This window comes from Crocodylus siamensis, chromosome 3, assembly GCF_052110815.1.
Source record: "Crocodylus siamensis isolate JL-2025a chromosome 3, ASM5211081v1, whole genome shotgun sequence".
Classification (NCBI taxonomy): Eukaryota; Metazoa; Chordata; order Crocodylia; family Crocodylidae; genus Crocodylus; species Crocodylus siamensis.
Window position 1 is genome coordinate 111,021,012 of NC_143397.1, and position 13,019 is coordinate 111,034,030.

The following is a 13,019-nucleotide window of genomic DNA, read 5'->3' on the forward strand; positions in this document are numbered from 1 at the left end:
CCCCTCAGGGACCTGTGCAACCAGAGCCTCGGAAACAGGATGCACAAACAGGTGCGCTTCCGGGCCTGGTGCATGAGCTACCATGGGAGTTTGCGCAGGAGGGTGAGCAGGAGAGCCTGAGGCCCTGCCAGTGATACCCCTAGGGCAGGCAGTCCCAGCCGCAGCTGGCCTACCAGCGGCATCATGCGAAGGGACACGCTCCACAACCCAAGGGTCTCCTTGGGGTCTGCAGCCCACCCCCTCAGCTCCTCAGGCCTCCACCCAGATGGAGCCAATGGTTCCAGGCTCCAAGCAAACAGAACCTCTGGCTCTCAGCTGCTGTGGCTGCTTGACACTTTTTCAGGCTCTGGGTTCCGGGAGCATGGCCACCTCCCGTTGTGAGGTCTGTTCCCTTTTGAGGTCTCTGGCGTGCCAGCTGGAAGAGCTCCAGGCCACAGTCCAGAGACTGCATGCCATCAGGGATGGGGAGTGGGAGATAGACTCCTCCTAACAGGCCCTTCTCCCCCTGCAGGTGGAGGGTAGACTAAGGTCTCCTTCCATTCTGTCCAGCCAAGGGGTTGGACCAAGGTGGTCAAGGGCCCCAAGGCCCACTGCACCAAGGTTCTCACCCCGCTGGAACGCTGTAACAGGTATGAACTTCTTGCAACCCCAACAGAGCCTGCTAAGTTGCCAGCTTCTGCAGGCAACACAGGCTCAACTGTAGCAACCACCCCCACTCTCCCTAAGACAAAATGCAAAGTGTTTGTCATGGGAGACTCCATCCTGAGGGGGACTGAGGGGGCACTCTGCCGCCCCGACCCCTTAGCCTGGGAAGTATGCTGCTTCCCAGGAGAATCCAAGACATTGAGGAGAAGATCCCTGAGCTCCTCCGGCCTACTGACCACTACCCTATGCTCCTTATCCAGGTGGCACAAATGACATGGCTTGGAGAGCTCCCAGCTGGGTCATGAAGCACTACAGGGATTTGGGAGCAGGACTTAAGGGGTTGGGGGCGCAGGTGGTGTTTTCTTCGATCCTCCCAGTTTCAGGTTATGGGCTGAGGAGAGAGAGGAGGATCGAGGTAGTGAACCAAAGACTGCAGTGCTGGTGTCACTGGGAAGGCTTTGGCTTCCATGACCACAGTGTGCTCTTTGGTGAGAGAGGCAGTGAGCTGCTGGGAAGGGATGGCCTCCACTTCTCTCCACTGTGGAGGAGGCTTTTCTCAGCCAGACTGGCTGACCTGCTCCACGGGGCTTTAAACTAAGCCAGCTGGGGGATGGGGGAGACCACTGCCACTGCTGGCCCGCTGAGCGACCCTTGCAAAGCCAGCAAGCCAAGGCACTTCAGGGAACCCACCCCTGCCCCAACCCTGGAATGAGCTGTAGGCAAGGCAAAGGCCCCCATAGGGACACTTTCCTGCCTGTACACAAATGCCAGGAGCTTGGGGAATAAACAGGAGGAATTTGTCCTCCTGCTTAACGCAAATAATTATGATGTCATAGGGATAACGGAGACCTGGTGGGACTCTACCCATGACTGGGCCACAGGTATAGACGGCTATACCCTGTACAGGAAGGATCAAGTGGACAAAAGGGGAAGGGGTGTAGCTCTCTATGTCAAGGAAAGCTATGCACCCCTGCAAGCCAGCATGGGTTTGTTGCAGGTAGGTCTTGCTTGACCAATCTTATTTCCTTTTATGACCAGGTGACCTATCACCTGGACAAGGGAAAAGAGATTGATGTCATATATCTTGACTTTTAAAAAAGCCTTTGATCTGGTATCCCATGATCAGCTCTCAGCAAAAATGGCTAACTGCAGCCTTGGCCTCACCACGATCTGCTGGCTGGGGAATTGGCTCCATGGAAGGACTCAGAGGGTGGTGGTTGATGAAAGTCAATAGTTGTGGTGCTCTGAGACCAGGGGGGTCTCTCAAGGCTCTTGTCCTTGGGCCTACACTATTCAACATCTTCATTAATGATGTGGACATTGGTATCAGAAGTGAACTGGCCAAGTTCACTGATGACACCAAACTCTGGGGTAAAACGTCCACACCTGAGGATAGGAGGATGATCCAGGCTGACCTTGACAGGCTCAGGAAATAGGCGGACAAGAAGCTGATGGTTTAACACTAAAAAATGCAAGGTTCTCCACCTTGGGAGGAAAAGCCTGCAGCATGCTTTTAGGATCAGCAGTGCTACGCTGGATAGCACTACGGACGAAAGGGACTTGGGAGTCATGACTGATCACAACATGAACATGAGCCTTCAATGTGATGCTGCAGCTAGTAAAGCAAGCAAAACACTGGCTTGCATCCATAGATGCTTCTCAAGCAAATCCCAGGATGTCCTCCCATTGTACTCAGCCTTGGTGAGGCTGCAGCTGGAGTACTGCATCCAGTTTTGGGCTCCACAATTCAAAAAGGATGTGGAGAAGCTTGAGAGAGTGCAGAGGAGACCTACACGCATGATCAAGAGTCAGGAAAACAGCCCTTATGAGAGGCTGAGATCCATGAGACTCTTCAGCCTGGAAAACCGTAGGCTCAGGGGTGATCTGGTGGCCACCTATAAGTTTATGAGGGGTGCTCACCAGGATCTGGGAGGACATCTATTCACCAGAGCACCCCAAGGGATGGCAAGGTCAAACAGTCACAAACTCCTCCATGACCGTTTCAGGCTGGACATAAGGAAGAACTTCTTTACTGTCTGAGCCCCCAAGGTTTGGAATAGACTGCCACCGGAGGTGGTTCAAGCACCTACTTTAAACACCTTCAAGAGACAATTTGATGTTTATCTTGTTGGGATCCTAAGATCCCTGCTGACTTCCTACCCCTGGGCCAGGGGGCTGGACTCAATGATCTTCTGAGGTCCCTTCCAGCCCTAATGTCTATGAAATCTATAAAATCTATGTGCTGTATGAGAGGGCTCCACTGAGGGTCACACTTCACTGCCTTTTATCCCTTTCTGGCAGACTTGTGTGATCCTTCACCATCATCTTGGCTGCCCAATCCGGAGGTCGCTGTCCCACATGGGTTTTGAGTACTACATGACAGCTATTAGTTCCAGGAGTCTCTGCCTGCTTGTACTTGAAGTTTTGGGAGTCCACCCTTGACTTATTGACTTAATGGCTGCATTGTCATGGGTTACAGGAATAGTCAATAGAGTGAGTGCTTAGTTTCAGGAATCAGTTCCTTGGCTTGATTAGCTTAAAATGGCTTGTAGAGTACAGTTGTGTAACAGTAAGTTCCTCTGGCTAGGCTATTGTCAATTATCAGCCAGAGGTACTTGGTTTGTCATTCATCCTCGCATTCATTCAGGAGACTGTCCAATATAGTGTATTTTATCACTTTACCATTACAGTTTCAATGCAGGTTTTAACAATGGTCCAGGGTGTAACTCCATTTTATGTGGCTGCATAGTTAAGGTCCAGCTTTATTTCTGAAATAGGATGGTAAATAGGATAGTAGGATGCAGATCCTTAATGCTCACTTTTGAGGTAACGTTGGAATCCAGTATAAGAACCATAAACCAAACTGGCTCCTGTACCTTGCTACAGCCTTCTCACATGATTTATATTATGTTGTGAACTTGAGAGTTTGGAGTGAGAATTATTGCCAGAATCTGTTCCCTTATGATTGAATGAAAGAAAAACAGTCATATGAAAGGCTGAGAACCAGTTTTATTGTAAATTCAAGGTATTTTATAAGATATAGTGATAGGTGAAATGTAGTTTGCAGGTTTATACAATATAAAAATTATCCTCCATGAGACTTTTTGCATTAATTACACAAATACAATCAGATACAGAAATAGTATGGTACATGGCATTAGAAAAAGTAAGAGTGCAGCAAAATAATGCCTGTGTAACAAGTTAAACTTTGGATGTAGATAATAACACACTTACTCGAGAGTTATTGTGACTTTATCTCTGGGACAAAAGTAGAGTGAATACAGAGTGTGTCCATGTGCAGCTTTACATTGATCGCTCAACTCTGGGGTAAAATTATCCTTCAGAAAACAAGTATCCATACACCTACGTACAGATTATGGGTCCATCATTCTAGTCCATTTTGTCCAGGGGTATCCTTTTGCTTTGTGCAAACAGGCTATTGTTGGCTGCCTCTCACCCAGTTTCAAGGTACTGTAGTAGCAGCTACTGCAGGTATATACCTGCAGAGACTCGGTCATGTGTCTGTTGCAGACACCAATGTAATTTTATTCAGAAGTAATATCCAAGACAAATTCTCCCAAGGTAAACATGTTGCATACCTGTACCATACTCCAACCTACTCTCATCTATATCTCTGTCCATCAGTAGATATACTAGAACATGGGTACCACAAGTAGCACAGGCAGTCTTTTTGTGTGGCACACAGCAGACTGGGGAGGGAGCAGAAATAAACTGAGTTAACTAAAACACCCACTTAATTAAAATTATATTAACTGTCTTGTCTTACTAGAAGTATATAATTGGCTAAATGGCATTGTCTTCAATGTATAATAGGGGCTTCAAGCCAACTTGTAATCTGATATATTGTAGGATCCTTACCAAAGTTGTAAACCAAACTCCCATTATACTTTTATTATGCTAAGTTGGCACCAAAATACTAAACCCCTTGGATAATTCTATTAGTGTCCAATAAACATCTCTTCCTTACTAGGAACTGTTTTGGGACTGAACACCTTTAAGTCCTCTGAGTTTCTGGAGTGTTTTGTTCAAAACTGGATCAGGAACTGGCAGCAACTAATTTATGTACTATTGATAATGTATGGAAAATTATGATGTATGAAATACTGTATTGGTCAATTTCTGGTAAACAAGTAGCTTATAAACATTGGAATATTAGGCAGGCTTATTGAGTTCATTCTGTGAAATATCAGCACCAAAATCAGACCAGACAATGGGTAATCTAGTATACCTACATTGCTGCCATTTGATTATGTTCTTAACTGCTAAAATCAACGAATTAAATGAGTCTGGTCTGCCTGGTCTTCTGAAATATTTTTTTTAAGAAAAAGTCAGGAGTAGGTTCTTCAGGACTGTAAAAGGGAATAACTGCACTACTGAAGTATTGGAAATTTAGCCTATCTCATCTCAATCATCTACTCAGGCTACTTATATATGGATGGGGTGTGGGAAAATCACATCTGAATCCACAAGGCTAAATCTTGTTTAACAGCTGACTTTATGTTGCCAGGCAACCAGGGTTGGGTGGGGGCGGGGATCAGTAGCAAGATACACCCAACTTTCAGTTGACCACATCACAGGAGAAGCAGTCAGGGAATTTTTTTTTAAGTCCCAGAAGAAATTAAGAATTACACCTGCCCTTTTCCTTCCCTGCCCACTGCTGCTGTTGTCTCCAGCTGCCCCAAAGGCAAAGGTGAGGGAGAGGGCAGCTTCAAAGCTGTGCTGGACAATCCAGCTGGGTCCTGGGAGGAGACAGGCTCACTCAGGGACAGAGGGAGCAGCAGCTGGATTTTCTCCTCCCTGCCCTGTCCCCCAGTTGCTCCTTGCCAGCCAGCAAGTGTTGGGGAAAGGAACCTGCCTGCTACTGCTACTGCCTCTAGCCAACATTGGTTTCATGTATAGCCTGGCTGCAGTGGGGCAGGAGCGACTGAAGCCCCTTGTCCCTGGCTCAGCTGGGGACAACACCAGTGGCATCAGTGGGTAGGGGAAGGAGGGAATATAAGGGAAGGCAAGAGAACATGCACATGCAGCTAATCGTGGAGAGGAAGGAAGGGGAGCCTTCTTACCTGCTTGAAGGACTTTAGAAAAGTCCCTGTTGCTGCTTCTGCAATTCAGCCTGTCTGCAACAAGGAGGGATGCTGGGAGCTGGGGTGAAACTAACCCTGCAGTGCATGTCACTGCTCCTGTATCCCCTTTCTAAAAACTTTCTGAAATCCTGGATCCACCCATACACACAACTAAGCTTGCTTTGTGTTAAACTGATGATGTACTTTATATCAGTGGTGGGAATGTTATAAGAGATGTTTGTGACAGAGGCTTATTTCCCTATTACAGAATATCCTAATATTTTACTGCAATGTTTTTTTTTAGTGTCTACTTCCTTCTGGGAGCACTTTAAAGAGAAAAAACAGTAATCCAGTTGACTCAAACACAGATGTAACTTTAAGCAGATAAGGTTCTTTTGGTGAATCTGGTATCTTTTATTCGACCAACTTAATAAAATATATCAGATTCACCCAAAGAACCTTGTCTGTGTATGTCCTTAGACCAGCACAGCTACAACCTACACTGATGTAACTTTAAGGCACTTTGACTTACAAAACAATCATTAACATGTGAAGGCAATCTAGACATAACACTGGCTTTATCTTTTTGTGTAACACTATAACCCTCTTTTTAAAAAGTTTTGTAAAAGACAAGCTACTGAAGCATTCTTAGCTAAGTTTCCAGAAAAGTGTGCCCAAGGCGAGCCCTCTGCCATGTACAATTCTAGGGCCTACTTATCTGGGCCTTTTAGCAGTTAGCTGATTATGGAAGGAATGCATAACCCACTCTATCTGTCACAGGCTTTGGCTTATTTAAGGCTCTGCACACCGGGAATAGTAGTCTGCAGCTTGGCCATGTGACTTAGGAGTAAGCAAGGCTGCAGGGAACAGGGAAGCAGGTTGTCTTTGTCTGGCCTCATTGCTGTGACTGAGAAAGCCTAAAGTTTGGGAAGTCCTGGTTGGAAGAGGTAAAGGGATGGTGATTTAAAACATCTGAAGAAAAAGAGAGAACAAAAAAGCATACAGGCACAAGCCCATGCATGCTAGAAAAGGGGATGCTTTCCTCTCTCAATCTTGTTGGAGGCAGGGTTCTGTGCATGTAGGTAAGGCCCAGCAATGGGCAAATGACTGCCAAGAAGCTCTTACACACAGGGCTGAAGGACTCTGCGCTTCCTGAGAAAGTGGGCCAACAAACTGCATTGAATTCCTAGAATCCTTTAGGAAAAGGCACTGCCAAGTAACACCCACAGCTTACAGGGTTTGGGACAGCAGCCCAAGGAGGACAGAAAAGGTTGCTTTGTTCTTGCCTTGGAAGACATGCACCTCTGACAGAGCTTTGCCTTTACTCATATTCCTCGCTAGCAGGGAAGGAAATTCAGTTACCCCCTCAACTCCCCATTGGGGTCTGCCTGAGAATGCTTCGATAGGCCCAGTTTGTGACTTTGCTGTTGGCCTCTGCCTAGTCAGTCAGTCTGTACATTGGAACCATGGCCTCATTCTCACTGTCCTGCTCTGCTTTTACGACCCCAAGTTTGCTGCTGTCAGGTGAGTTCCACTACTGGAATACAGGAAGAGGCAAGGTCAATTATTTCTTCCTGACCACCAATTAACAAAGCAAATCCTGGTCCGGTGTTAGTCTTTTACAAAAATAGCAGGAGTCCAATTGTCGGTGTTCTTGCTGTTTGTATGTTGTCTTCAAGCAGCATCAGCGACAGTAGCTGACAATACTGCTTTCCAACATGCTTCATCATGTCACTGCTGTCTTCCCACATAAATTAAGGTGAAGTTTTGTTTTGGGGAGGTTGTAGTTGGCAGTAACCTATGCTGCTCTGCCACATGCTGCAGGCAGATTCATGGCTTTCTCTTCTTTTTCATTCAGGAGCTTCAGTGTACTTCACAGGAATGGAGAAAGGGCCTGGCTTGCCCCAGTAGTCAACAGCACGCACTCTGTAAAAGCCTGAAACTATGCTTCCTACAAATGAGGAGATCAAACATGATTACTGCAAAAGACAGTCATATGCTAGAAAAGCCACTGTCCCTGTAAAGCAGGGGTTTCAAACTCACCTGGCCCTGTGGACTGGGTGAGCAGTGCAAGGCCAGTCCACAGGGAGGACTGGACCCACAGAATGGCTGTGCATGTCTGTTCTGGAGGGGCTGGAGTGGTTGCTGTGTGTAGTGTGGATGTGCTCCAGCTGCCTGGGGCTGCTGCGTGCAGCCGCTGCTCTGCTGCTCTCGGCTGTGTGCTGGGGCCAACCGGGGTGCCCAACATGTTGCCTGTGGGTCAACCCTGAGATCCACAGGCAACAATGGGAGGCAGATGATAGGTCTCTGTGGGCCAGATCTGGCTCTAAGGCTATACATTTGACACCCTTGCTGTAAAGCATACATTTGTGGAAAACAGTAGATCTATGGCTGGGTTCTAGTAGGAATTTCTCTCTCTTAGGTATCACATATTTGTACTAGGCAGCCACCTACAAAGGATAATCTGCAGGAAATTAAGTGTTGACTTATTCACTGGTGCTTGTTGCATATCCAGCATATGCTTTGTCCTTATCTGGACACTGAAGTATGGCTACAGTGTTAGTATAAAATCTGTGTCTATAATAGTAACTGATTTACTCAAAGCAATCATGGTTTTCTTTATTATTGCTTACACTTCAATTTGACTATATCAGATGTGATGTAATTGTGTTCTGACTAAGAGATACTGAGCATTCAGAGCAGGGTAAATCTGAAGGAGTGGTACAATGCTCCTGTATGCTTGCAAAGTTTACAGGTTGGTTTTAAGATCCTTAAAGCTCTCCTGGCAAAATCAACAGAACTTATATGTTTCTTGAAGAAGCAGTCTCATGCCAGAGATACTTGAGATGCAGGTGTGCTATTCTGTAACTCCTGAACTGCACTGGATTGTAGGCCTGCCTTTGTTTAGGTCACTTTTGAACTTCATTCATTAGCAAAGAATTTACACCTCACAAATAAAATGGTTATGGGTTTTCTTAAAATAAAGTAGGTAAATGTAATTGCCTATACTTGGCAATAACTCAAGTAAGAAGTATTCTGTCCTGCTGGTCAGATGTATTTTATTCTACCAAAATGTATAGCTTAAAGTATTACGATACATGCCCTGTACCACCATATGACTTTGCGCTCTGTCCTTGGAGTCCTGACTGAGCCATGACCTTAGTTTGTGCTTATCTGTTCATCTTTATCAATGCTTTAATGGTCTTTTGAATTTAAAAAGAGAACCTGACTTCAGCCGGTTGTATCAGAAATGTTCACAATCAAGGCAAACCTTTGTTTCCAGTAAACTGCCTTCTGAACTGTACCTCGGAGTATGTCACTCAGAATACAACTTTCATCTCTAATCAGATTATACATGTAAAATCTAATCAGTGTTTATTACCGTAATCAGTGCCATCAAACTGCCAAATAATTTGTGTCTAAGCTTTTTATATGTTAGAATACCACCCTACCACATTCTTTCTTCTTCTAAGCCAGTTTCTATAATCTTTTGCCCATACTTAAAAAAAAATGCTCATTGACTTCCATGGGACTTTTGCCTGAATTATGAGGAGGTCATCCTGCTGTCAGTAGAGTGCTACATGGCCATAGGCAAATGGAGACTGTGTGGTATTCAAGCCTATGAAAATTATCAGCAGCAAATGTAGAAACATGGAAAAGTAGGGCTAGAAGGGACCTGAAGAGGTTATCTAGTCCAAATCCCCAGCCACAGGCAGAACCATCCTTATCCAAACCATCCCATCAAAATCAGCAAAACCCAGAAGCATGGAAATACTCATAGTAGAGCCTAGGCATACAACTCCTACATCATCCCTGAACAATACTCATCTAACCTATTGTTGACCACCTTCAGTGATGGAAATTTCACAACTTCCCTAGGCACCTAGACAGCCTATTCTATTGCCTCACTGCTTTAACAGTGAAGTTTTTATTGATGTCCATCTAAACCTACTTTGCTGCAACTTTAAGCCATTAGTCCATGTTCTACTGTCTGCTATTTTCCCCCTTCTTTAGGCCAGCCCTTCATATATTTGAAGATTTCTATCAGTGTCATTTCTGCAAGTTAAACCAGCCTATTTCCTCCAACCTCTCCTCATATGACTTGCCTTTCAAGACCTTTCATTCTTGTCACCCACTGCGGGACCCTCTCTAACTTCTCCATGTCCAGGAGAGCTAGCTATACTTTAAGAAGGCCCTTTTAGGGATGTAGGATTTAGCTATCCCAATTCAACTGAAGAATAGGAACTACAACAGGAGGCCAGCCTGGCTAGACAGTCATTTCTTCAATGAACTGGAACTCAAAAAAAGAATCCTACAAAAAGTAGAAAGTCAGTCATAGTACTGGGGAAGAGTATAAGAATATGACACAGGCATGTATGGAGAAAATTAGGGCAGCCAAGGAATTATTTGAGATGCAACTGGCAAGAGATATAAAAGGCAATAAAATCAGTTTTACAAGTACATCAAGAGTAAGAGAGGGGTGCTTTAATTAGAGCAGCTCCCAAGAGCAGCTCTAATTAAAGCACCCACAGCATCTCAGTGTTCAGTGTCCCCATGTCTCAAAATGCTGGCGGGGTTGCTTTAACTAAAACTCATTTGATGAGCTTTAGTTAAAGCTCCCCACATTTTGAAGTGCAGGGATGCTGAACACATGAGACACCAAAGCTCCTGGAGTGTGCTGATTAGCATGCTCCAGCAGATTCCAATGCACTGTAATTGCGGCATGTTGGAGCAGGCATCCCACATGTCTACAGACACCCAAGAAAGCCAAAGAAACCACAGGTCCTTTACAGAACTGTAACAGAGCACCCTGTGCTCTGTTACTATCAGGGGCCTGAGCAGCAGCCAGGCAGCCCACAGTTGCCTGTGGTCCTAAACAAGTAGAGTTGCCTGATTGAGGAACAGGGTCCAGCTGGTGTATATAAGGGCTGGGTCCCTGAACTGCAGGGCAGCAGTCTGCTGCTGCCAGTTGAGGAGGCAACATCTAGCTGAGTTGCTGCCTGAAACATCTTGGAGGTAAGAGCTGGGGTGATAGGGATGGAGGAGGCTCCAAGGTCCCGGGCATGACCCAGAACTGTACCCTGCCAGGGATGGATGGTCTGGTGGAGCTACCTGTGGCAGTGTAGCTCCCCAGAAATGCCAGGCCAGTTACCTCACTTGATGAAAGGTGAGTAGGGATGCTTGAAAACTGCAGCCCCCACATCCCTGGTGAGTGAGACCTGAGACAGGGGGAGCCCAAGCTCATTGCAAACACTGAGGCAGTGTGCAGGTTGGTGGAGGGACCTGTGGCAGCACCTAGTCTAGCAGAAGAGCCTAGGTGCATTATGGAGCTAGGTGTTAGGCTCCAGGGGGGAACAGGGCTTGTAGCCCTAGTCCCATTGTGAGAGGCTTGGAGCCTAGTGAGGGGACCTGGGACCTGGAGATATAGAGAGTGGGTGATGCCCAGGGACAGGGCTTGGAGCCTGAGGATGGGGCTTAAAGTCAGGAGAGCCCTGTGGCCTGGGGATGGTGCTTGGAACCTGATGACAGGCTCTGGAGCCAGAGGATGGAGCTGGGTGTCAAGCCATAATGATTGTGAGGCCGGGTGTTAGGCCAGGAAACATCTACAAGGCATAGGACATGTCAGGGTGAGGTTGGAGTGTGTACAGAGGCCCTTGTCATCAAGGCAGGTGAAAGATCTGGTCTCATTACTGGGAATTCACTGACAGAAATATGCCTGGTACTACAGTGTAATGGCACTGAAAACATGACTTTTGGACTGAGGAACTAAGTATATTAAGTTGAAAGAGGAGGAAGAGACATACCACACATCGACTATTCCACAGTAACTGTTTTGTATGTTTGCTACTATTCTGCAAAAAGTGGAAGATAAACTGAGGGAACATAGCTGAGACAGGACAGGAGCAGATACGTGAAACAATTACCTTGGACAGTTGATGTATGGTAAATCTCCCTTCCATCTCCCCCTAGCTGCACATATAGTGCCTCTCTCTCATCCCAGACACACCGGCTTCCCATGCTGCAGGAGCATGGCGTATCTCTTGCCTTTGTTGCATGCAGTGAGAGCAGTCTGGCCCTCTCCCCTGCCATGCATGCAGCACAGACACCTTGCTCCCCACTGCACACCCAGCTGGGCCCCCTCTCACTGTGCTGCCCCCTGGGTGCAGGAAGTAGAAGCTGAAGAAGGAAGAGGGAGCCCAAAGAATCCAGCAGGGATTGGGGAGTGGCAGTTAGGCAGGAGCCCGCAGGTGACACACTAACCCCTTGGCGGCTACATATGCCCTGCATCCTGTTAGATGGGCAGCTCTGCCCTAAGTTACATTACAATCTGTAATCAGTTAAAAATATAACAAAACATACGAAGTGTGCATGCTTGCTTTACCTGGACTGTAGACCCAGAGAGTGAATATAGTGTCTTTGGTATTAATCCTTTGGTATGTTTTTCCATTTGGCGAAAACTCTACTTCAAATGTTTTTATGCACCTAGAAAAGAAATCATGACTCTATGACTACAGTGGTGGCCATGGAAAGGCCATGTCCTACTCCACCATGCCATATCAGTGAGGAGAAATGGTTGGTGTTGCGCACTAGCAGAAAATCCTGCACTGCATCATCCCCCTCCAAATAAAAGGTAGCACTCACTGTTAGGCAGTGGGTGTGGTGATAAAAGCCCACAGAAGAACATCAAGGCTGGCTGACAAATAGTGCAATGTGTTCAGAGCACCTGAAACACATTGCACAGCACCTTCTGCTCTTACTGAAACCAGAAGGGGAGTCAAGGCTTGGCATTTTAGTGAAGATGTTTTACATCGTGCAGGCTGAGGCCCATGAGGCAGGTATGCTGGCCCTGACTGACTAGTTAAAAGGGATGCTTTAAGAGTTGGGGTGTTTACTATGCCTCTGATCTGCAGGGCAACCTACATCAGTGAGTTTCTGGGCTAGAATGTATGCAGATTGTCTGCTGATACCTATTGGATGTAGTTTACCATCTCTGCCCCTTCAGATAGTATCATTTATGTTTTGCAGGGATAATTTTGACTGGATTTGGCACAAGAGCTTTCTTTCACACAGGAGTGTTTGTGGAGCCTATCTCTTCCAGAGGAACAAGGCATCTTGATTTGCCATTGTGGCAGCCTGTGAGGTATCCCTCAAATGAACCAGCAAAATAGGCAAGAGGCTATTCAGGGTACCTTCATGGCAGATACTGAACATGGGTGCTAATGATTCTATACTGGTTGAGGCCACAGTGCATACAAGTGGTATTAGGAATAAAACCTTGATGGTTGGAAA

The 13,019-nt window shown here is 46.3% G+C and overlaps 1 protein-coding gene across 4 annotated transcripts in view; it reads right to left on the reverse strand.

The window, feature by feature from the left end:
• Positions 1–3,634: 3,634 nt before the first annotated feature.
• Positions 3,635–13,019, reverse strand: part of IDUA (alpha-L-iduronidase) — an 88,458-nt gene continuing 79,073 nt past the window's right edge. For all 4 annotated transcript variants that reach the window (XM_090038974.1, XM_090038973.1, XM_090038975.1 and 1 more), the window contains 2 exons: positions 12,112–12,212; positions 3,635–7,680 (listed from right to left, as the gene is read on the reverse strand). In XM_090038974.1, coding sequence (XP_089895100.1) covers positions 7,580–7,680; positions 12,112–12,212 — 202 coding nt within the window. In that variant the 3' untranslated portion in view covers positions 3,635–7,579. The remainder of the gene's footprint in view (positions 7,681–12,111; positions 12,213–13,019) is intronic.